This window comes from Polyodon spathula, chromosome 4, assembly GCF_017654505.1.
Source record: "Polyodon spathula isolate WHYD16114869_AA chromosome 4, ASM1765450v1, whole genome shotgun sequence".
Taxonomy (NCBI): Eukaryota; Metazoa; Chordata; class Actinopteri; order Acipenseriformes; family Polyodontidae; genus Polyodon; species Polyodon spathula.
Window position 1 is genome coordinate 12,066,904 of NC_054537.1, and position 24,966 is coordinate 12,091,869.

The following is a 24,966-nucleotide window of genomic DNA, read 5'->3' on the forward strand; positions in this document are numbered from 1 at the left end:
CAAACTACAAAAGAACTAATAGTAAAATAAAACATAAAATAAGAACTGATGATCCCCGACAAAGCATTCCAAAAAACTGGGGCATGGTGGAAAAACCTGCTACCTGACATACCTAGACATTGGTATGTCAAGGCAGTTAGATTTAATCTGCCCACTAGTGTCTTTACAGTTGGTACATAGCTGTTTTCTGTGATTCTTTCAGTCAAATTTATTTACCTCTGTTGTCCAGTGAACATTAACCATTGCACTTTTTAAACATCTGGTTGAAGACCCCCTTTTTTTAGATACACCATGCTTTAGATACTTTAATGACTTTATAGCTAGTACACATCTGTTTTCTATTATTTAAGAGGTTCCATGACTAGTTTTGTCCATTAAATAAATAGTAATTTCTCTGCCCCGCTGTTTTAACTTCTGGCCATATGATGAAGTCCCCATTCTTAATACTGTCTTTGTAGCTGGTAAAAGCTGTTTTCTAATCTTATCCCTCGTCTATCTGTCACATCAAAGATTTCTCCATATATCTAGAAAACTACTTATCCAATTGCCATGAAACTCAGTATTTAGTCTCGGGATATAGGGGTCTGTCTGTTCATACATCCATGTATCTGTATAACTGCCTTACATATACTGCCTCTGAAGAACTGCTTATACAACTGTCATGAAAATTGGTATTAACTTTAACAATATGACTGGCATCCCGTCTACGGTGTAGCCCCGCCTTGCGCCTTATGTCTGCCGGGTTAGGCTCTGGCTCACCGAGACCCTCTATAGGACTAAGCTGATCCAGATAATGGCTGGATCTATTAAGAGTTATTGAGGGTGTCTGTCTGTCCTTTTATCCATCTGTAAGTACAGTGGTAGCCACAGCCAGCTGTCGTGAGACTGTCGCAATGCAGCCATGCAAAAATGTCACAGCTTTGCAATCCTGTTTTTGTGACCAGCTTTGAATCAGCAGCTCTTTATTAGTCATGCCACCAAGTGGGAAAAGAAAGAGGAAAATGCATTCAACAAAACAGCAGGGAGCGCTGTGGACTTAAAGTTTTAAAGACAATCATGCATTTTGTCGGCGTGCAGCTAAACTGCGCAGGGCTTGGAGTTTTGCTCTGACATCAGTCGATTGTTCATGCTAGTTTAAAGAGGAGGAATGATTGCACTTAGATCAATATAACAAGCTGCATGCAAAGTATAAATATCCAACAAAACACACTGATCTGAAATATTGTACTCCGTCTTTATGAATATAAATATGTACAAATAAATAAACTATATAAAAAAGTAAAAAGATCAGTAAAATATATGAAGGAATCTGTGATATGTGATAGATAGATGGGGGATAAGATTAGAAAACAGCCTGTACCAGCTTCAGAGAGTATTAAGAATGGGGGCTTCATCATATGGCCAGAATTTAAAACAGCAGGACAGTGGAGTGGCTATTTTTTAATGGACAAAGCTAGTCGTGGAACCTCTTAAATAATAGAAAACAGCTAATAAAATTAAGCCAGTAAAGTATCTAAAAGCATGGTGTATCTAAAAGAGGTGTTCTTCAACCGCAGGTTTAAAAACTGCAATGGTTAATATACACTGGACAACAGAGGTAAAGAAATTTGACTGAAAGAATCATAGAGAACAGCTGTGTACCAACCGAAAAGAAACTAGTGGGCAGATTAAATCTAAATGCTATGACAAAGAAAGTTATCAGGGTTTATCTCAAATTTAATTTCACATAAGGAAGCCTTTTTTAATTAATGAAGAATCATCACATTTCAATACCCTATAATGTCTTGCAGATAGGCAATGGGGTACCTGCAAGACATTATTGAAAACTATACCACATGATTACTCCATCCCTATCATCTAAATATTAAGAAGAATGGTGAGCTTCTCCTACTGTTTTAATTGTGTGGTATAACTTGTAGAGGTTTCTCATCGATTGACTTCCCCCTCCAGGCAGGTCTGTCTTGGTCTGTGAGCATTTTGACTGATTAAAAAAATATGAAAATACTCATTCTTGTTAATATATAGACTATAGTGACTGAGTAATTGTGTGCTATAGTTTTTAAGATATCCGGGTATTTTTATATAGGTCCAGTACATTAAACTAAGGCTTTCAGTTAGATTATACTTGTATTTCAGTAGTAATCTGTAATAAATAAATTTCTAATATAATAACGCCATCCTGTAAGCAAAAGATGCTGTACAGGTTACCTAAACTTCATATCATATTGACTGCAATTTTATCATGAACCATAGGGTGCCATATTTTGCCATTTTTATAGCTGGCCATAGCAACCACTGTATGCCACACTTACAGTTTTGCATATCACATTTTGTTGAATTACAAATAATGTTTGCACAGTTTTTCAAACAAACTTTTTTTTTTATTCAAAGCTGGCTAAACTAAACACTGATTTATGAGGAGGTGGTTATATGTCAGCAAAACCTGCAAAGAAAATGTACAAACTTAAATTTATTGGTTGCATAAGTATTCAGCCCCTTAAGTCAGTATTTGGTAGAAGCACCATTTGCAGCAATTACTGCTATGAGTCTTTTTGGATAGGTCTTTACTAACTTTGCACAGTAAGATGGAGAAATATTTGCCCATTCTTCACGGGAAAATTGCTCCAGTTCTGACAAGTTTATTGGGGATCGTCAATAGACTTCAAGTCTCACCATAAATTTTTGATTGGATTCAAGTCAGGACTTTGACTGGACAACTCAAGAACATTAATTCTCTTCTTGTTCAACCACTCCAGTGTGGCTTTGGCTTTGTGCTTAGGGTCATTGTCCTGCTGAAATGTGAATTGGCTGACTCAAACAGGTTTTCCTCAAGGATTTGCCTGTACTTTGCACCAACCATTTCCCCTCTATCTTGACAACAGTCCCTGCTGAAGAGAAGCATCCGAATAACATGATGCTGCCACCACCATGCTTAACGGTTGGGATTGTGCTGACTGGGTGATGTGCAGTGTTGGGCTTGCGCCAGATTTAATGCTTAAAATTTTGACCGAAAAGTTAACCTTTTGTCTTGTCTGACCACAAAATCTTTTTCCACATGTCTCCAGTATCATCTACATGTTTTTTTGCAAACTTCATACAGGCTTTAAAATGAGGCTTTTTGGGTAATGGCTTATTTCTTGTGTAGGGAACACTGACTCCCATCTCAGACACATAACTTTACAGATCTTTCAAGGTCAATGTTGGCTTCAGAGTAATATTCCAAACCAATTTCCTGCTTGTCTGGCTGCTCAGTTTGGGAGGGCGACCTGATCTGTGTAGTGTCTGGGTGGTATGATGCATCTTCCACTTCTTAATGATGGACTTCAGTGCCTTTGAAATGTTCTTGTACCGTTCTCCTGCTCTGTGCTTCTCTACCACTTGATCCCTGACTTGTTTAGAAAGCTCTTTGGTCTTCATGGTTGTTTTGTTGGATCACTATGAGAAGTGCAGCTTGAAAGTCTTTATGTACCTGAGGGAAATTATCTACATGTTAAACCACTTTGTGTACACACAGGCTGAAACCATTTCACTAATTACGTGACCTTTTAAACAAATCATTTGCACCTGAGCTGATTTAGGGCTGCAATAGCAAAGGGGTCGAATACTTATGCAACTGAGATTAATCTGTTTTAATCTGTAAATCTTACTTATTTATATTCTATATGCATTTTTTAACTTTATCAATGTGGAGTAGTTTGTGTAGATTCTACATGTAAAGTCTCATTTGAAAGCATTGTGGAGTACGCTCAGGTAGGGTGAATACTTCTGCAAACCACTGTATATGGATTTCAAGAGCTTTTTTGAAATTAAGTACTACATGCATAAAAAACAAGTACCGCAATTCTCTTTTCCCAAAATAAAAAAATTAAAAAAGACTTGACATCAACAGCAGAAATTCATTAAGCATCACATCACAACACAATTATCAGCAGGGAAGCTCAGACAGTTGCTAATGGTGATCATAAAATCTCTTTCTCTCACATGGCCTAGAATCAGATGTACAAAAAGCCCTTGTTGGGTACTGAAGCTTCTTGAAATGGTCTTCCACAGGGAAGCATGTGGCTGTAAGCTGTGCTGATCTTAAATGTTAACAAGAGAACAATTGGAAACCAAACAGCAGGAGACGTTGTATAAACCTCTGGCTGCATGAATGGCTGCAGAGGATGCTCAATAACCTAAACGGTTAATGGATCTTTATTTAGTTTCCCATTCTTGTCTTGTTTTTCATCTCATTATTGAAACGTTTTACATTTTGTTTAGTTTCATAGTAAAATGTTTTATTGCTGAAGACCATTTCAAGAAGTCTCAGCTCAATTTAGCTTTGTTGATCCAGATGGACAATGGAATAGTAGTTCATTTTATTCTGTTTAGGCTGTAACAAACATATGTGTGTATTGTTGTAGGTTACGATATAAATGTTACAGAAGTTATATTCCACCTTGTAAAACAGAATAGCTTACCCCCAACACCTGCAATATTAAAAAAAGACAGTAAATACATGTAGTAAACAATTTGTATAGATCAGGGGGACATCTCTCGAAATGTATTTTACTAATATTGTGATAAAATCTAAAATAGTTTTAGCTAAGAACATACTGTACTCATGCACGCACACACATACGTACACGCACGCACGCACACACACATCTGCATGCAGCAACTGTGCTGATTAATGTTTCTCAAACAGTATTGCCTGTGATAATTGAAAACCAAATGATCCGAACAAATACACTGAGGGTTGTTGTAAACGCACTTGAAGATTAATCAGAACTGGTTGCACCTCGCTCGAATAATAATCTTGTTATCAGGAAAGGGCCCCCTGAACATCATGTAGGGAGACATGAATGATGGCTTTTAACCAAGGAACAACCCCTTCTAATAAAGTGGCCAGATCCTGTACAGTACAGTATTTCACATGGACAAATTATCATAAGAGGTGATTTAACCTAAAACCTGCAAAAAGAAAGCCATTAATCGAGACAAGGTTCAAGTAATTTTCCAACTTCAAATGTTTTTTTGGTTTTTTTTTGTTAAACCTGGGAGAATATGCTTCCAATACCATTCTGTATTGTTCAGGTTCATTTAAATATTAAAATAAGAAGAAACTTACTGGTAGTCTTGCAGACAACAATTGGGCTAACGTCAGCATGGTTTTTACTGCTCCTCCACTAACAATTTATTTGTCTTCTTGCTGAATTCAATTGACATTCCTATCACCTCTTTCAGTTCCCTAGTTTTCCTGTTCAATCTGGCCATGTTATGCTTCTGTGTGCTTCATGCAACTTTACTTTTATTGTCAACACACACAGAGAATCACCTTTATTTGCATATCACTTACTAATGAGAGTTCTGTCTGGGGATGATGGCTGTTATCCAAGTTTTCTTTTATTTTTCAACACTAAGCTGGAAACAAAGCTGTAAAGCTGGCACGACACATTTGGAATTAAGCAGGTTTACAAGTTATAGCAGTCATTTATACTCATAATATGCCCTAAAGATATGTCTACAAGTATGTACCTCTATTAGCAATGCCTTAGCTTTTATAACTGCATTCATCTGATATGTTTAACAGGCTTACAATAGTTTACCAGAACTTTGCTTATTGGCACTGTTGTTCCAAACAGCATTGAGGAGGTCAATGCTCTCCCCAGATAAGAGCCATCAACCAAAATGTGTGTTTTTTTCCCTCCCCAATATCTTTATAAGAATAAAAACAGCATTGAAATGTTTTGAGAAAACCTAAAGAATTCACCTTGGAGTGTTGCTTTGCTCTTGAATCAATTTAATCTGCTGTTCAGACACAAACACAACTGGTTGTCCCAGACAGATTCACGGAGGAGGTGGTCTGAACACTGTGCAGTTATTGATGGGACGGTATTTCTTTCACAGTAAAAATGGCTTATTTTCACGGTCTAAAAACAGGTGTTTCACGATTAAACACACTGTAAATGATAACTCCAGTTAATTAACAAATCGGTATGTAGCATTGATTTTGTTTTTTTCAAGCGCGGTCATTTTGCCTATTTCGTTATTAAATAATCACATGCTGATGTGATTTCCGAAATTATGTTGATATCTTAACGAGCAATGCTTTTTGTGACTATTTATTTTGTTTGTGTGGAAATTTAAAAGGAAATCCATGTTAATTGTCATAATTTATCAGGAGTTAATTTGCACTTGGAAAAGGAGGGTTTTAACAGTTATCACATTACCATTACAACATCTGGAACAGTAACCATATCAAAAGGTTTAACTATGTGTATGTTGTTTAATAAAAAAGAAAGGTGCTAAAGTATGGTTTTAACTGTACAGTTAAACTCGTAGAGATTCTGCTAATCCCTATAGAACTCTTGAGTCTATAGTAATCTATAGAGATGTTACAATTCTCCATAGAGCTCCGAAGAGAGTTTGCCATTCTTTATATAAATCAATAGTTTTTGCAGTTGAACAGAAGAAAGTGTTTAAATGTTAATTAAATGTATGCATACAGCCCGTCTGTGTTTCTCTGGGCGTCTTCAAAGATGTCAGAGGGGCAAGCAGCAATGAGAATCTCCATGAAAAAATGACAGCTGCTGGGTGAGAGAGAGAGAGAGAGAGAGAGAGAGAGAGAGAGAGAGAGAGAGCTCAAACACTCCAATGTACTCACAACAAAAACAGATATTAAAAATAACTTAAATACAAATCTGATCAAATTCTAACCCCTGTAGGAAAATAAGTCAGCAGACAAAGCTACCTCGTGTTGATTATGATAGCTGTAGCTATAACTGTTTTTAATACAGTTAGAGGTCTGGTGACGAAGTGAAATGCAGGTTGATTCTGGAAAATGGTCATGATGTTCACTTTCAGAAACTGACAATTTTTCATTAACTATAAGTTACAACCAGGAAAGCTGATTGAAGGACTCTGTGATTTGAGCCCAGTTAGAACAGACCAAAATAATTACTATTTAATGAAAGACAATTATTCAGACGCACTACACAGAATAAGTTTGATGGTTTATAATCGGGTTCCTTAGTAACACATTAGAAAAGGATTTACAAATAAAGCTTGAATGTATTTGTGTACAACACAAAACAGCTAGTCTTAATCATAAGAACTAGCTAAATGTTATAACTAACAGTTAGAACAAAAATATATATAAGAGATATAAAAGATATATATTTTTGGTCTATTTTAATGAGCTAAACCATGAGTGTCACACTCAGTTCCCGGAGGGCCGCAGTGTCTTCTGGCTTTCGTTCCACCCGAGCTCTCAATTACTTAATTGGTCTAATTATTTGATTAATTAGACAGCTTTAACACTTCTCTCCAGGCCTCAGAATGTTTTATAGGTCGTGTTCCTTGAATCAAGTGCATTTTTTTTAAATCATCAACTCTAAAAGGCCTAGAAAAAATATTAAATATGTCCAATTGAACAAATAATTAGATCAATGAAGTTAATTGACAAATTAAGTTGGAATGAAAACCAGAAGAACCTACAGCCTTTGAGGACTGGAGTGTGACACCCCTGATCAAAACAATGAGGGATTTAATACCACTGCTGTTTAGCTCTTTATAAATCATGTTGCTGTTTTCCCCACAGGTGATTTAAGCCTTGTATTGAAACACTAATAAAATGTGTCTTTGACAAATCCAGATGGACCAAATGGCCTCCTCTCGTATGAAAATGTTTTCATGTTCTTATGAACCTAGCCAATCAACCATACTTAACAACTATTGGGACTGATTTTATTGATATACAGCACATTACCTTAAATGAGCAAGTGATAGAAAAACAGTTTTGTTGTTTTGGAGGTCTTCAACTTTGGTCTTAAAAGTTGATAAAAACTGAGAAAGATAACCTTTCAGTTGCTCACTCAGTTGCTAGATCAGGTTCAAACACTTTTTTTTTTAAATTAACCTGTTTAACAGGTAAAGTCTTAGATAGCATTCGTTTTAGTTTTAGTTATACATTGTGGATATTGTATGAAGCCTAACATCCAACAACAGCCTACACTAAATATGTTACTGTACAGTGACAGCCCTTAACAGAAAAAAAAAGTTATGCTTTATCGCCAAGGTAAACATTTAAACAGTATTTTACTTTGGACCCTTTGGGTCAAGATCTATATAAAAAATGAGTTTTTCTTTCTCTCACAAAAACAGTGCAAGTTGCATTTTGGAATAAAAGTCTTTGCTGTGTACGCATACCACTTCATACATGAGAGGCACTTTTTTTTAGAAACTAAATAGAAATTATATTATTGAGAAACATCACAGTTAATTTATACAACACAATTTGTTGCTTAATTTCTAGATAACTGAGCTGCATACCACCAAGAACATTACCAGGCTGCCCCGGGAGACAAAGAAACATGCCGTGGCAATCATCTTCTATGATGAGACATCAAAGACATTTGCCTGTGAGTCAGGTAAGCAATTACTATAGTTCTTTAAGAGCTTTACCATATATATTAGGGTTATGTGCTGGAAATCAAGCAATAAAGAGGGTTTTGTAAAACATCTATATAAAGAACTGTTTATAATGCAGCTCAGCCCAATTCTACCTCCTAGCAATTGAAATCACTTGAGAATTACAGACAGCTTTTCAAAAATTGTTTAAATTGGGCATTTTGGATGAACATGATTGGACTTTAGCTTTAGCTAGATATAAGCAGAGGCACTTGGTACTGTACAAACAGTATTATTTAAAAAGTAAATGCTACTCGTAGTGTTAAATGTGAAACTGAAGGCCAGTTCTGTGGAGAATGCTCTATAGCAGTGTATATTACAGCTACCTTTTGATATTTATTTTGTTTCCCGAAGGAGTGAAGAAATGTAATTATTATCAAATAATACTCTTAAATAATACTCTTAAACTTTTCATGTCAATCCTGAGAAAATGAAAATGTATCATAATCCTAGTGAAGCATCCTTAGCACCTCGTAGTGCTCCTTTATTTATCCAAAGCAGATCAACAAGGGAAAACAAAGCATAATCTGCAGCAAGGAAGAGGTGGCAGACTGTCTTCAAGGGACATAGCTGTGAAATCTCTCCACAGCTACCAATAAACCTGAAACCTTTGTAACGTGTGTGAAACACTAGCCTGCAGTGGTATCACTGTTGGAATCACAGCCGATTTATTTATTTATTTTATTTTATTTTATTTTAAAATTCGACTGTCACCTGGGTGGCTGAGAGTCATTATCAAAATGTTTGTAAATTGATTCCGACCCCCTTTTATAATGATATTGTAATGTTTTTATAGTATTTTCAGCTCCAGATTAATTAACTCATGAATAAAAATAATTAAACATTATTAACGTCACTTTTGGATCCAAACCCATTGTTCTCAAACATGCTAATTAAAATGTTACTATTTTCAGGCATTTTGTCATCTCTGCCAGTTGTATCATCACACCCAAATAGTGACGTTATTGCTATGTTATAGTCTTCTATAGGAACACACACTCTGTTGAGCAGTAATGTAATTCAGTACATTTCTTCAAAACAGCACAGATTTCCCCCGTTACGGAACACCCTGAAAAGTTTACAAGAAACACATTATGTTACCTTTGCTGTGTCCCGCATTGTCTGTATTGCAGCGTTATATTTGTAAGCATATTGCTGGCTCTTCTGAAATATTTACTCGCACGTCATGGGTCATAAATCAACTAGGCATGATATTTCTCAACATTTACTCAGAAGTGCTCTCAGCAGGAGAAATAAAAAAGTAAGGATTGTACTGTATCCAGATCAAGCTCTCCCAACAACTGTTTCTGTTTCCACACACTCACTACACCACTCGTTTCAATCAGAGGACCAGTATTGCTGCTGGTGGAGCATGAACTGGATACACTGCTATGTTTAGAAGAAAGAAAAAAAAAATCTCTTGCCTGGAAAAGTAAAAATTGAAAAAAAAAAACAATCTCAGATGCATTTACCTACGACATGAATACAAAATATTAAAACAATCTGGAATAGTTTTAAAACAAATACTGCAATATGCAACATGGACAGCACGTGATACAGCAGGGTAATGTGTTTACATAAACACTGCAGAGGGGTTCTGTAAGACATTAATACTGATGACATTTGACCTTTAATCAGTGGGCAATTATGACTAGTAATTAAAGAAAGGCTCAGTCAGCATTTTTGAAAGTGGCTACCATGCAGTTAGGGTGACACCTTTTCAAAATGCGAAAACAGGACACCTGACATTTTTTATGGGGGGTTATTGTATAATTACATATTGTATACTGTATATAAATAATAACAGTATTTCAAAATGACATATCAACTTATCAAGTTTGAATGCTTCTTAACAACGTTTTCACCTATCCAATTCAAAAATATTTTCTACATAATGTATAAAAAAACCTCTTTTCCTTGCACTTTTCCTAATCAATGTGTAATCCTCTCCAAATTTGCACAGGTGCTTACTTTTTTTCTTTGATGGAGTAGGCCTTCCTTTACTGACATATCACTACCAGTGTCACTTCAACCTTTAGAGTCAGCCATTTTGCATAAACACAGAAAACATTTCAATTCAAATATTCTATATATTATATTGTGCTTGCTATTGCCTGTGCAGATCAGTGTCAGGCTGTTGGGGAACATGTGTTGTGCAGGGCCGGTGTTAGGATGCACTGGGCCCTGGTGCAAGAGTGTCAAATTTATTTTTCGAGGAGGAGGTTGGCGTTTCCGCTGCCGCACTATACTTTCATCTGCTGTTGTCGACCCCCTTTCAAACCGTTTACTGTACACTTTTTTTTTTTTTTTTTTTTTTTAGCATTTTCTGCTTCTTTTTGGGAAATTTCTAGCTGTCTTTTCTGCTCTTTTCGCTTTGAACAACCTGACTTATGTTTTGATGGCATGTACGATATACCATACGTTATATACTTATTACCACAACTGTGGAAAAGTTAGCTTACTTCAAACAAGCGCTTTTATTTACCAGGAAGTCTATTATGGAAAATTGTGGTGTTATGTAGGAGTTCGCACAGAGAATTCGAGTTGGCTGATAGGCCTGTGTGTTTATTTTTTTCAGAAGTATTTGTGATTTATATACCTTGTTAGTAAACTGCTTGTTGTAATCTTTATAAACAGCAGCTGTGAAAGAAATGCACCCCCGCCCCATAAATGGAACAATCTGTTGTTTTTTAATCGACGCTGAATTATTATAAAGTTTCACTCTGAGTCCCGCCTACGTAGCTCTGATTTGATAATGTGTGTTCTGACTGACAGTACAACTTTGCAACTTATTTTTGAACTACCAGGAGAACAGTTTTTTGTTTTTGTTTATTGATAATGGACTTTGAAAAAAAAAATAAAAATTAGTATGGGCAAACATGTTCTAGAATATCTTTGGTATGGGCCCCAGCAGAGGCTGGGCCTGGGTGCAGTCACATCCCTTGCACCCCCTGACGCCGGTCCTGGTGATGTGAATGTAAAAAGTCATAGGATAGTGGTATTATATAGTTTTATGTGTTAGATTGGCTATCCAATGTGCCAATCATTCTGAGGCTGTGCAAGGCGTTGCAAAATGATATGGCAGACTCTGGGCTTTGCTATATATCTGCTCTGTAGCTGTTGCAGTGTCTTTAAAATGGGAGGCTTTGGAAATCAATACATTTCTGTCAGCATATTTGTGTAAGATATTGAGGTAAAGTACAATTTTGAACAAGTCCCATCACATGCACTGTAATCTGTTCTGATCCACCAATATTTTGTTAACACAATGTTTATAGAGCTACACATGGATTTTAAAATAATCTTCAAAATGATTCTGCATTTTTCATTTGAGAAGAATTGCAGAAACAGCTGGCAGAAATCGATGTTATGCGTTTACCTGCAGCACTGATACATACTTAATTTCTGTAACTATTTATTGATACTGGCAGTTATTATTATTATTATTATTATTATTATTATTATTATTATTATTATTATTATTATTATTATTATACAGTAGTAAAAAAAAAGATTAATTACTTTTTTTTTTTTTTTTTTCTGACATGCAGCTTCTACCGTGAAAGCCACGGCCTATTTTAACAGACATTTGTTCAGGATAAAACCATGTGATAGCTGGATTAGTGGGATCTTTTTAAAATCCTAGAATAGTCTGATTTTAAAGATTACATGTGTAAACGCACCATTTTCAAAAATACATTTAAAAGCATTATATAAAAGAAACACGACTGCCATTGGGATTGCTATAAAAAATGTTTTTGCTGAGAACCAGTTTTAAAATGTAGTTTGTGTATGGGCTTTTTAAACACACCCTCTAGTGCTCACAGATGTCATGGTGAGGACAAGACTCACAAGGACAATCCTGTGGTTAAACTGTCCTTTTGCTAGCTGTGGGGGGAACTGAGTCATTACAATATTGGTTTTGCTGTAAACTCACAGGACAGTGTAGGACTGCCAACCAAAAGTTACAGTTCAAGGAATTTGGGGAGAGGAGAGCTCTGTAATTTTTCAGAACAGAAACTGTAACAATAAACTGTAATAATATAATGAAATATTATTATGAACTTTGTCAATAGTATGTCGAAAAAATTAATGTAGCATAATACAGTAATCCGTCGCGTTTCCGCCCATCACATATCCTCCCTATCCGTTTATCCGCCGTGATCAAGCTCTTCAGCAACATTAGTTTGTTATTGAACAGAGAAGATTAGTTCAGAGACTGTAGATCTAACCAAAGTTTTTGTACACTGTGCGGTATGTGCTCTGTGCGCTGCCATTGCCTGTAGTGGCACGTGAGCTGATCAGTGTATTGATATGTAAATAAATCCTATCAACTTCAACCTCTCTATCTCCTGCCTGTCACTCAGTAGTGAATGAACGTATCCAAGTGGCAGACGGCTTCCCTATCAAGCATTAATACCCTGTATCTTTCTAAACAAGGGATTTAGGGGAGCGCCTTAATAAAAGCTGCATCTCAAAACAATAGTTGTGTGAATGTAGTCATTGTTACAGCTGTGAATGGTATTTAAAACGGGATTCATTTAGTCGACTTTTTACATATCCGCCCTTACTCTGGCCCCACCACGGTCAGATACACAACAGATTACTGTATTACATTTCACTGCAATATCGAACTCATATTTCTAACACAACCCACACATGTGCTTCCCAGATTTACAGCACAGTGCCTGCTTTGTACATTTCACATTTCACAATTTGCAGATTTAAGTTTGCAGATATTTCCATTGTGGTTGTGTAAAAGCATAAATACATCAAGAGTATTTAACACAGGTAAATACAGATACACTGTATATTGATTTTGAAAACGAAGGTGTCTTTTCTACTTCTAGGACTGAAATGATCACTCACATGCAGTCCAGTAGGTTTCTTGAAGTGTTGCCGCTAGGTACATGGCTATTTGAATACTGTACTTCATTAAATAGGAAAAGTAAAGATACCCTCTCTGTTTATCTCTCTGCTTAGATTATGTTTGTAGCTTTTACATACCTTTATCCAGCATTGCCCATCTTGTAACTGACAACAGATTGCAGTAGGCTGGAGTTTACAGCACTAATTTATTGTATCATGGTTCATGTGCTTAAGAAAGCAAAATGTTGGCATAATGTTTAGAGAGTTAGGTCTCTAATAACAGGCTTGGGAGGAGAACATGCAGCTGTCGATTGGAATTGTCTCTGTTCTATCCTACTGTGAGAAGTAAGCACACACAAATCAAACTGTAAAAAAGAATAAATACTCTTTGAATTACTAGAAATTGGAGTTGATGTATTTTATGTTAACTTTTTAAAATATGACTCAGATCAGTTGTTATGTTAACCTTACTGTGTGTAGCTTTTCTAACATTAGCTGTACAGAAGGCATCAAGCTTTTCAAAAATAATCTTTACTGTAATGTGCCATGTTGTCATTAATACTAAAACATTTTAACTTTTGAAATTATAGTCTGTTTTAATTATTTATAACATCTATATAAGTTGTGCTACAATTTGCATTTCATTTACAGCTACCGTACCCTTGCTGTACACAAATGACATGCCGTTTATTCTCTGTCGTATACCGGTCCGTTCATTCTCTGTGATTGATTGCAGCAGTTCTTATACAGTCTCCACTGTGTTCCAGTTAAATGTTATAAAGGTTTTCTTGGCTCTGGTTTGACAAGTTGCATCATGCGTTTTTTAAATGGGTCCTTGCTGCGTCTACAGTTATAACTAGAAGGCAGACACATTTATGAATATTTGAAGTTAATATGATAAGGCATAAAAAAATTTAGTTGCTGATGGAAAAGTGATTGCTAACCTTAATATATCAATGTCCTTGATTACAGGGAATATTACTTGTATTTAAAAAAATAATAAGTTGTTCTGCTCTGTAGGGTATAGTTGCTTCATGCTGGTAAGGTTAAACAAAGCAATGTAAGAAGTCGCAGGTGGAAATCACAGGCTGAACAAAGTGAACGTCCACGCTTGCTGTTGTTATGTCATTGTTTTCAATGTGACTCAGGGAAACAATAAAGGCAAAAGGAGAGAAAGTAATTGGTCCATGGAGGTTGTTTATGAATTCTAGCAATTTGTTAATAAGGCAATATGCAATATATCCTATCGCTTCTTATTTGTCCAAAATAAATTTATGTAGTTTGTAGCTTGTTTGTTTTATTCAAGAGGGTTCCTTTCGTAATACACAAATACACATCTAGGCAGTAAGTGCATTTCCCAGTTTCAATCTTGCTTGATATTGAAAGGGAAATAGGAAATTACTGACTTAATAAAATACATGTTTTGGTTTTATCCTTCAATATTAATGCAAGTCACCACCAACCTCGCATTTAGAGTGGCACTGAAAAGGTTGACGTTTTACTTATCATCATCAGCATTTTCTTAAAGGGTTCTGAAACAAGCGCTCGGCCGTTAGGGGTCTGGCCATTTCCGCTGAGTGTTCATGAGTTAATGACGCATCATGTCAAATGAGTGAAGTGGTCCGTAAGGATGCCTTTCATTTCCGTTGAGCGTTCATGAGCTAATGACGGGTCATGTCAAATGAGCAAAGTGGTCCGTAGGGATGCCCTTCATTTGCACATAGCGCTCTACATAAATAAAACTGAAGCAAAACTTAAAGACGTATCAAATGTCTGACTCTAGCGAACCTGGGGCTGGTGTTGCCAACTTAAAGTAATCATGATAAAGTATTTGACATATCTAGTTACACGTGTAGTATAGCCACAGGCTGAGCATTTATGACCATTGTGCAGGAATTTCTAAACCATCTTTTTTTTTTACTGAAATGTCATGATTATTAAATTGCGGTTTCAATGTAAGTTTAACCATACTTCTGTATCAAACCAAAAACATTACAAGTTATGAATTTTATGAAATAAATGTCTGCATGTTCTTATCCTATTTAATTTCTTACAAATATATTAAGCAAAATTAATGAAAAAAACACAATAGTATCAATAGCAATAGGACCATGGACCCTGTATACATTGTGCTGCTCTAATAGAAACAGAAGACTGTATAAATGACTCAATATTCTTCCAAACAGTAGTAAATTAACAATGCTAATATGTTTATAATGGGTTTTGCTGAGAGGCATTATTTAAAGAAATAACAACCTAGATGGGAATTCTTTTCCCATATTATTATAACTCATTGTTCTTCTGTCTAAAAAATATTGTTTCAGAGCTATGGAAGATAATGAGCATTTGTAATTAAAAGTAATTGTAGTGATTTATAAATTGTTATGCAATGATGTTGTTAGTTTCCACATCTTCAGAAAATATATATATTCATATAATTTTGAAGTACGTGTGAATGCTGCTAAAAACATATATAGCCTTGATACTTGTGCATATTAAAAGCACTAGCATTCAGAAAGATACATCTATGTGTTTTTTACAGGTGGGGTAGGACATAAGAATAAGAAACACTGGCACACTCTTAACAACATCATCAAAGTATCTTATACAGTGGCTCTCAAAAGTATTCACCCCCCTTGGACTTTTCCACATTTTATTGTGTTACAACATGGAATCAAAATTGATTTAATTGATTTGTTTTGCCACTGATCAACACAAAAAAAGTCCATAATGTCAAAGTGAAAAATAAAATCCACAAACTGTTCTAAATTAATTACAAATATAAAACAGAATATAATTGAAAATAATGACATAAATAAGTATTCACCCCCTTTGCTATGACACACCTAAATAAGCTCTGGTGCAACCAATTGTCTTTAGAAGTCAAATAATTACTTGAATGGAGTCCACCCGGAATAAGGTTCTTCAAAAGCACCAATCAGGGGTAGAAAATAAGAACATTTCCAAGGCATTGACTATCCCCCAGAGCACAGTAAAGTCCATTATTAAGAAATGTAGAGAATATGGCACAACTGTGAATCTGTCTAGAACAGGCCGTCCTCAAAAACTGAGTATCCAGGTGAGAAGTGCACTAGTCAAGAAGGCCACCAAGAGGCCTATGGCATCTCTAAAGGAGTTACAGTCTTCCACGGCTGAGCTGGAAGACACTGTGCATACGGCAACAATAGCCCAGGTTCTTCACAAAACTGGCCTTTATGGGAGAGTGGCAAAAAGAAGCCATTGTTGAAAAAACCTCACATCAGATCTTGGCTAGACTTTGCCAGAAGGCATGTGGGAGACTCTGAGACCAAGTGGAAGAAGATTCTATGATCTGATGAGACCAAAATAGAGCTTTTTGGCCTCAATGCTAAGCGTTATGTTTGGCACAAGCCTAACACCTTAAATAACAAGGGAACCAGTCTACTCGGAGAAAAGATCCTCGAGCAGGTTCAGAAGCATTTAAACTAGAAAGGAAGGGGGGAGAAATCAACAAAAAAAACAGAAGGGAGACCGCATCAAAACAAGAACAACAACTCAGGTAAGACAACCATTAAATGTATTTATCTAAATGCTAGAAGTATCAGAAACAAAATTCTAGAACTTGAAGCTACTGCACTAACAGGTAACTATGATGTGATAGGTGTTACAGAAACGTGGTTGTCTGAGAGTGATGGGGACGAATATAATATTTGTGGGTATACACTGTATAGGAAAGACAGGCAGGACAGAAGAGGAGGAGGGGTAGCGCTATACATAAGAAACAGTCTTGAAGCCCAGGTGTTAAACCTGGACAAAGAAAATAAAACCGAATCAATATGGGTCAGAATAACGGACAAAAATTCAAAGGGCATAATAATTGGAGCATGCTATATACCACCAGATTCAGACGGTGAGCACAATAATCTGTTATACAATGACATTAGAAATGCGTGTGGCAAAGGAGAAGCCATACTAATGGGGGATTTCAACTTCCCCCAAATAAAATGGGAAAACCCGGTGGGTAGCACAAAGGATGAAATAGAAATGGTGGAAATGACAAATGACTGCTTCCTAACACAATTTGTCAAGGCACCGACTAGAGGGGAGGCATGCCTTGATTTAGTCTTTTCAAATAACGAAGATAGAATAACTATTGTTTTTTAAATCCCCAAAAGTAATGACTAAAGCTAAGGTTTACAATTTTAGAAAAGCAAACTATGAAGGTATGAAACAGAGACTAACAGAAGTAGATTGGAGTAAAATAGAGAAAACACCCACAGAAGAAGGATGGTTGTTCTTCAAAAATGTAGTACTAGAGGCGCAAAACAATTATATCCCTAAAGTAGACAAATCTAAATGTAAAACTAAATTGCCAAAATGGTTTAATAGATCAATTAAAAAAAATATTCAGCGAAAAAGGCACTTTACAGAGCATTAAAAAAGGACCAAAAAGAAAGTACGCAGAAAGAGTACACAAAACTGCAAACGCAAATCAAAAAGGAAGTTAGAAAGGCCAAGAGAGAAATAGAAATGAACATTGCTAAGGGAGATAAAACCAATTCCAAAGTGTTTTTCAAATATTACAACAGCAAGAGAACATTCAAAGAGGAGATTAAATGTTTAAGAGATACAAATGGCAAAATCGTAGATGAAGAAAAAAAAATAGCAAATATATTAAATGATTACTTTTCACAAGTTTTTACAAAGGAAGATACTGACAACATGCCCCACATGTCATCCAGTTCCTATCCAGTTTTAAATAACTTTAGCATAACTGAGGCAGAAGTGTTAAAGGGACTAGGAGCTCTTCAAATAAACAAATCCCCTGGGCCGGATGACATCCTCCCAGTAGTACTCAAAGAAATGAAAGAAGTAATTTACAAACCGCTAACCAAGATCATGCAGCAGTCTCTTGACACAGGGGTGGTACCGACAGACTGGAAAATTGCAAACGTAATACCGATCCACAAAAAGGGAAACAAAACTGAACCAGGTAACTACAGACCAGTAAGCCTGACTTCTATTATATGCAAACTTATGGAAACTATAATAAGATCCAAAATGGAAAATTACCTATATGGTAACAGGGTCCTGGGAGACAGTCAACATGGTTTTAGGAAAGGGAGATCGTGCCTAACTAACTTGCTTGATTTTTTTGAGGATGCAACATCAATAATGGATAATTGCAAAGCATATGACATGGTTTATTTAGATTTCCAGAAAGCTTTTGACAAAGTCCCGCACAAAAGATTAATTCTCAAACTGAACGCAGTTGGGATTCAAGGAAACACATGTACATGGATTAGGGAGTGGTTAACATGTAGAAAACAGAAAGTACTGATTAGAGGAAAAACCTCAGAATGGAGTGTGGTAACCAGTGGTGTACCACAGGGATCAGTATTAGGTCCTCTGCTATTCCTAATCTACATTAATGATTTAGATTCTGGTATAGTAAGCAAACTTGTTAAATTTGCAGACGACACAAAAGTAGGAGGAGTGGCAAACATTGTTGTAGCAGCAAAGGTCATTCAAAATGATCTAGACAAGATTCAGAACTGGGCAGACACATGGCAAATGACATTTAATAGAGAAAAGTGTAAGGTACTGCATGCAGGAAATAAAAATGTACATTATAAATATCATATGGGAGATACTGAAATTGGAGAAGGAATCTATGAAAAAGACCTAGGAGTTTTTGTTGACTCAGAAATGTGTTCATCTAGACAATGTGGGGAAGCTATAAAAAAGGCTAACAAGATGCTCGGATACATTGTGAAAAGTGTTGAATTTAAATCAAGGGAAGTAATGTTAAAACTGTACAATGCACTAGTAAGACCTCATCTTGAATATTGTGTGCAGTTCTGGTCACCTCGCTATAAAAAAGATATTGCTGCTCTAGAAAGAGTGCAAAGAAGAGCGACCAGAATTATTCCGGGCTTAAAAGGCATGTCATATGCAGACAGGCTAAAAGAATTGAATCTGTTCAGTCTTGAACAAAGAAGACTACGTGGCGACCTAATTCAAGCATTCAAAATTCTAAAAGGTATTGACAGTGTCGACCCAAGGGACTTTTTCAGCCTGAAAAAAGAAACAAGGACCAGGGGTCACAAATGGAGTTTAGACAAAGGAGGCACTTTTTTACACAGAGAATTGTGAGGGTCTGGAATCAACTCCCCAGTAATGTTGTTGAAGCTGACACCCTAGGATCCTTCAAGAAGCTGCTTGAGGAGATTTTGGGATCAATAAGCTACTAACAACCAAACGAGCAAGATGGGCCGAATGGCCTCCTCTCGTTTGTAAACTTTCTTATGTTCTTAAGTTCTTATCCTGAGAACACCATCCCTACCGTGAAGCATGGTGGTGGCAGCATCATGCTAAGGGATGCTTCTCTACGTCATGGCCTGGAAAGCTTGTGAAGATAGAGGGCAAAATGGATGCAGCAAAGTACAGAGAAACCCTGGAGGAAAACCTGCTGAAGTCTGCAAGAGACCTGGGACTTGGGAGAAGATTTATCTTCCAGCAGGACAATGACCCTAAACATACAGCCAAAGCCATGCTGGAGTGGCTTAAAAACAAAAAGGTCAATGTCCTGGAGTGGCCCAGTCAAAGCCAGGACCTTAATCCAATTGAGAATATGTGGAAAGAGTTGAAAATTGCTGTTCACCAAAGGTCCCCATCCAACTTGACGGAGCTTGAGCAATTTTGCAAAGAAGAATGGGAAAAAATTGCAGTGCCCAGATGTGCAAAGCTGGTAGAGACTTATCCAAATGGTGGTAATTGCTGCCAAAGGTGCCTCTACCAAATATTGACTCAAGGGGGTGAATACTTATGCAATCAATTATTTTCTGTTTTGTATTTGTAATTAATTTAGAACAATTTGTAGATTCTATTTTTCACTTTGACATTATGGACTTTTTTTGTGTTGATCAGCAGCAAAAACTCCTAATTAAATCCATTTTGATTCCATGTTGTAACAATAAAAAAGTTAGAAAAGTCCAAGTAGGGTGAATACTTTTGAGAGCCACTGTATTTATACTTTCACAAGGTAATTTTTTGGGTAAAGTTTTCAATAGTTTTAGCACGTAGTTTTAGCACTACCTATAATAATAATAATAATAATAATAAATAATAATAATGTCTGCCCATTTTAAAAAGATTTGTATTGGTGTTTGAAAGTAACATAAACCAATTTATTTTCCGGTGTTCAGGGAATCTATTCCTCTGCTTCTAATTTACAAAATACACTTACAGTGAACCTGACAAGGACAGAACGGGTCAAATGCAGTGTACCAGTGGTTTAATCAACATCAAGTGGACTAAAATACGGACTAGAAAACCCTTCAAATCTGTACTAGCTTAATCCTGATTGCAGCTCACCAAACAGATGATTGGTTTAACTGATTGGAACAAGTTAAACTAATAATGGGGACTAACCTATACGTTTTGCATCACCATGAAACACTGTACTAATATTATGCTTTCTGGTAGATTTTTATAATATCATTTTGTAGTTTCAATTAACTGTCTCAAACCTAAAGTTGTAGGTGATGCAAATAAAAAATTGGCCATAGCTGTATAATCCCTTTTAGGTTTGTTTTTATTACATCAAACATATTTAAGTAAAAATAAATGTCATGTCTTTTTCCTGCTGCCTGAATGTGATGGACATAAGAAATGTACGGAATAAAGTTTTCGATGTACCGTTCATTTCAGAAGAAAAATGCAGCTGTGCCTGCAAAAAAATGTAAGCAGTAAATGCTTAGGATGAACAAGCGTACTGCGTTAGCCTTGTCCTTCACAGTACTCAATTAATCCATTTGAAAAGGATCATCACGAATCTGATTTTGTATGGTGCAATCAGGATCTTGTTTAGTCTGATTTACCAGATGATCTTCCTGTGATTAACTTCAAACAGGATTAGCAGGTGTACTAACTTTAGTTCGATTAAGTGGACTAAACCTGCTTAATCCACTAGTTAGACACATCAGGTGGTCTACATTTGGTACGCTGCAGTTGCCGTGTATTATAAACATTGCGTGAACTTAATTGCAGAAAACAGTTTCGGAAGTTGTGGGAATATCTTTTTTTTTTTTTTTTTTTTGTCAGTTTCATTTTTATAATTAAAATGCCACATGTGAAGTCGTCAGAGGGTGAAGTGTGAGTACTGCAAAAACTGAATGAGATGGGACGAGCACGCTAACCATACAAAAGCTGTGTGCAAGTGTACCTAGAAGAATTGATGCTGTTTTGAAGGCAAAGAGTGGTCACACCAGATATTGATTTGATGTAGATTTTTCTTCTGTTCACTCACTTTGCATTTTGTTAATTGATAAATATAAACTATTAACATGTCTATTTTTTAAAGCATTCTTACTTTAGAGCATTTTTTCACACCTGCCTAAAACTTTTGCACAGTACTGCATATTTGTTTTCAAAGTATTGAGGGACTCTGGGTCAGATTGATAAAATTATTATCAGGATGGTGGGTGTACATCATACCTGCCTATATAAGATGTTTTGTTCTACACATGGCCTAGTTTTGCAACCTTGTTGTATTGCTTTAACCTACAGCTACATTAAAATATATGCAAACAAACATGATGCCAAAAGAATAACTAAATTGATATATCAATCTCACTTTTATTGCTTCTCTCCATGGATTAACACACTGTAGGCAGATGTTTGAAGTATTAAAACGAGTGTCTTCTCAGTAGACAGTGAGGAGTGAAATTCAGTCTTGTTATTCCTTTCCATGCTTAAAACTATTTTGGAATCTGCAATGCCATGGGACAAAACAAGAACAGCAGCCCTGGCAACTGTGAAGAGTAGGGGGAAATTAAGATTGGCTGTATCAGTATTCTTTGATTTTGACATCCAGTCCCAATATGTGTCAGTGCACTCAACTTGCACCTGCTCTTCTGAGATATCCAACAGCTGATATTTCAAAATTCTCTGTGCAGTTGATCAAGCTCATTAGTTCCACAATATTGTCAATGTCACAAAGTTCCCTTTGGTTAGGATCCAACAACACAGCACCTTTTGATTTTTTTGTCATTCAAGGGCAAGTTATTTTTGAATTGTTACGCTGTGGGAGGGTGTGTGTAATTCATTGAACACACAGGAGTCTTTGAAAGTGTCTTTGAAAACTCCGCACAGGGGTTGCACTAGGGATATATCAGCCATGGTATCACCCTGAGTTCTTGATACATATTCATTTACAGAAATAATAGCCTGTAATCAAAAGGGGAAATAAAAAGAGAAAATAAACACTAATAAAACTACAAAGAAGAGTTCTACTTCCAGCAGAGTTTTCCAGCCTCTGCTAGTCTGAGAGGCGCAAGGTCGAATTACGCTCTATTATACTTTATCGGGGTTGCCCTTCCCCCTAAACTAAATGATAACGTCCTATTGACTGAACTGATCCAGTATGGGTACGTGGAATTCTAAACTGGCGGCTGTCTTCTTCAGCCATGCTTGCCTGCCTGCTTCCTCACTGCCGTTTGCTGCAGTATCAGAAAACCAGTTGCCTTGTCTTGTGCTTGCTCCAGATACTGTCATTCTTTATTAACTCCAGGTCTTCAAGCAGAGCTCCTGCTGCATTGTACTGTGCAAGGGCAAGCACGAAGGAATAAAAGAATGTCATTTTTATTAATCAACCACTCCCACGAGACCCGCCTCCTGGCCAGTCAAAGAGATTCATGCGACACACCCTCACCCAGCCTCTCATGTGTCATCTCCATGATTGACAGGGCTTCCGACCCGCCGCCTGCAGGATTACACATGCGCCCGATAGCCAGCACAGATCTTCCCTGTCACATGGACATTTTACATAAAGTGACTTTACTTCAGAGTACAACTTTCAAAGGCTTGAGGGTGCTAAGTAATCATTATTGCTGATGACTTGTTGGGTGGCAAAACTAAAATCTTGATCATCCACCTGATTATCCACAGTCTTGTAATCAACATGTAATGAATATGCCTCTGATGCAATTACAGCCACCTTTACAAACTCTGAGAGCAATGACTGCAGCAACTGTTCCATGGCAGGATAAAGCTTATGCAGTACTGGATGTTCAGACTAAAAGGAGATTGAAATTTTCAAATACTTGAGGGAAGGAGGCAAGAAATGTCAAGTACATTTCATCAGTTGTAGGGTCACAAAGAAGGTCCCCACGGTTTCCCTGTCTACGCATTTCCATCACAACCTTCTCAACTAAAAAATGACTTCAGAAGAGGCGGTTTCTGAAGCAAATGATTAAAGGCTCTCCACACTGACAGACACCTTGTTGTATGTGTTTTAAGATCTTTCTGTATTTCACTTCTGCTTTCTTTACGCTTTGAGCTGCAGGTGGAATACATGTATGTTACAGTGACTAGGCTGTCAATGTCAACACTTTGTAGACACATCTTCAGCTGTATCTTGGCATGATGCATTGCTGAATGTTAGGCGATGCTGAGAAGGATCACTTAACACTTTTCAAGCTGAAACATGCTTTGAAGTATTCATGTGTACAGTTTCCAAGTCTTTTCGGTGCATGCCGGCATTTGTAAACTTGGACCAAAAAGATGCACAGAATGATATTGGTCTTGCCTACATATTTTGGCAAAAGCTAAGTTACTAACTGCCACAAAAATCAACACCAGTTCTACTGACTTCCAAATACTGCACTGTACTGCAAAAATGTTTGCCAAAACATTAAGTATTGGTGGCTACCTTTCTAGCAGAACCCTGAAATCATCAGCAGCACCACTGTTTATCAACATCATGTGTGACTAAAGCACTGTCCAAAGTGACACGACTCAACTTTATTATTTACCATTGTTTTGTAAATGTTGGAGCAGGTGAAATTTAAACCAAGCAGTAATATCTGAATGCTGTAATGCAGAAAACCTGAGTGCAGTCATATTCAGTTGTTTGGAAAATAATGATCTAGTACAAAAAATTGTGGGGTTTACATCAGAAGTAATGCTAGCACAGCATTATGAGGTATGTTTATTTTATATTTATAATGATATGTATGTAATATTGTATAGAAAGGTATACTTTTCTTCCCTCTTTTCTTCCTTTTCAAATCTGTATAGAACTGTCTGTTTTACTATTAACTTTACATCTGCTACATCTGTTTGTAAATTATTTAATCACTAGACAAAACCTTGGCTTGCCATGGCCCAGTTAAGAATATTGCCTTTCCTTATTAAAATTCCATAGCATGCCTTGTATGTCACTCCATGATTGCTTTTTATTAGCCATAAAACAAATTACTTCAATAAAATGCACTGCATCCAAATAATAAGGCATTTAGCTATGCCACTATTTTTTTAAGGGCACTATTTCATAGTGGTATTGAATCCCCTTAAAACCAAATTCATTAACCCTCATTTATTATAACATCAGAAATGCTTCTTTATTAGGCACTGTTATAATGATGTGTCTTTCACAAAGCACAGTAATTTGAAGAAAAACAAGCTAGTGGCTAGATGTTGGGATGTAATATTTTAAAGATATATTTATTTTAAGTAATTTCTTTTGATACAGTTACAGTTAGCATTTTAAAAACTATTTTTAAAAGCAAACAGAATGCCAGTACTTTTCAGGAAATTTGTTCTTTCTATGCAAAATTATAGCTAGGTCTTGAACTTTTCATTTAACTTTTTATTTGGTCTGTG

The 24,966-nt window shown here is 36.4% G+C and overlaps 1 protein-coding gene across 1 annotated transcript in view; it reads left to right on the forward strand.

Moving 5' to 3' along the window:
* Positions 1-24,966, forward strand: part of LOC121313796 (docking protein 6) — a 130,253-nt gene that overhangs the window by 71,434 nt on the left and 33,853 nt on the right. Inside the window, exon 3 of the mRNA XM_041246591.1 lies at positions 8,297-8,411. Coding sequence (XP_041102525.1) covers positions 8,297-8,411 — 115 coding nt within the window. The remainder of the gene's footprint in view (positions 1-8,296; positions 8,412-24,966) is intronic.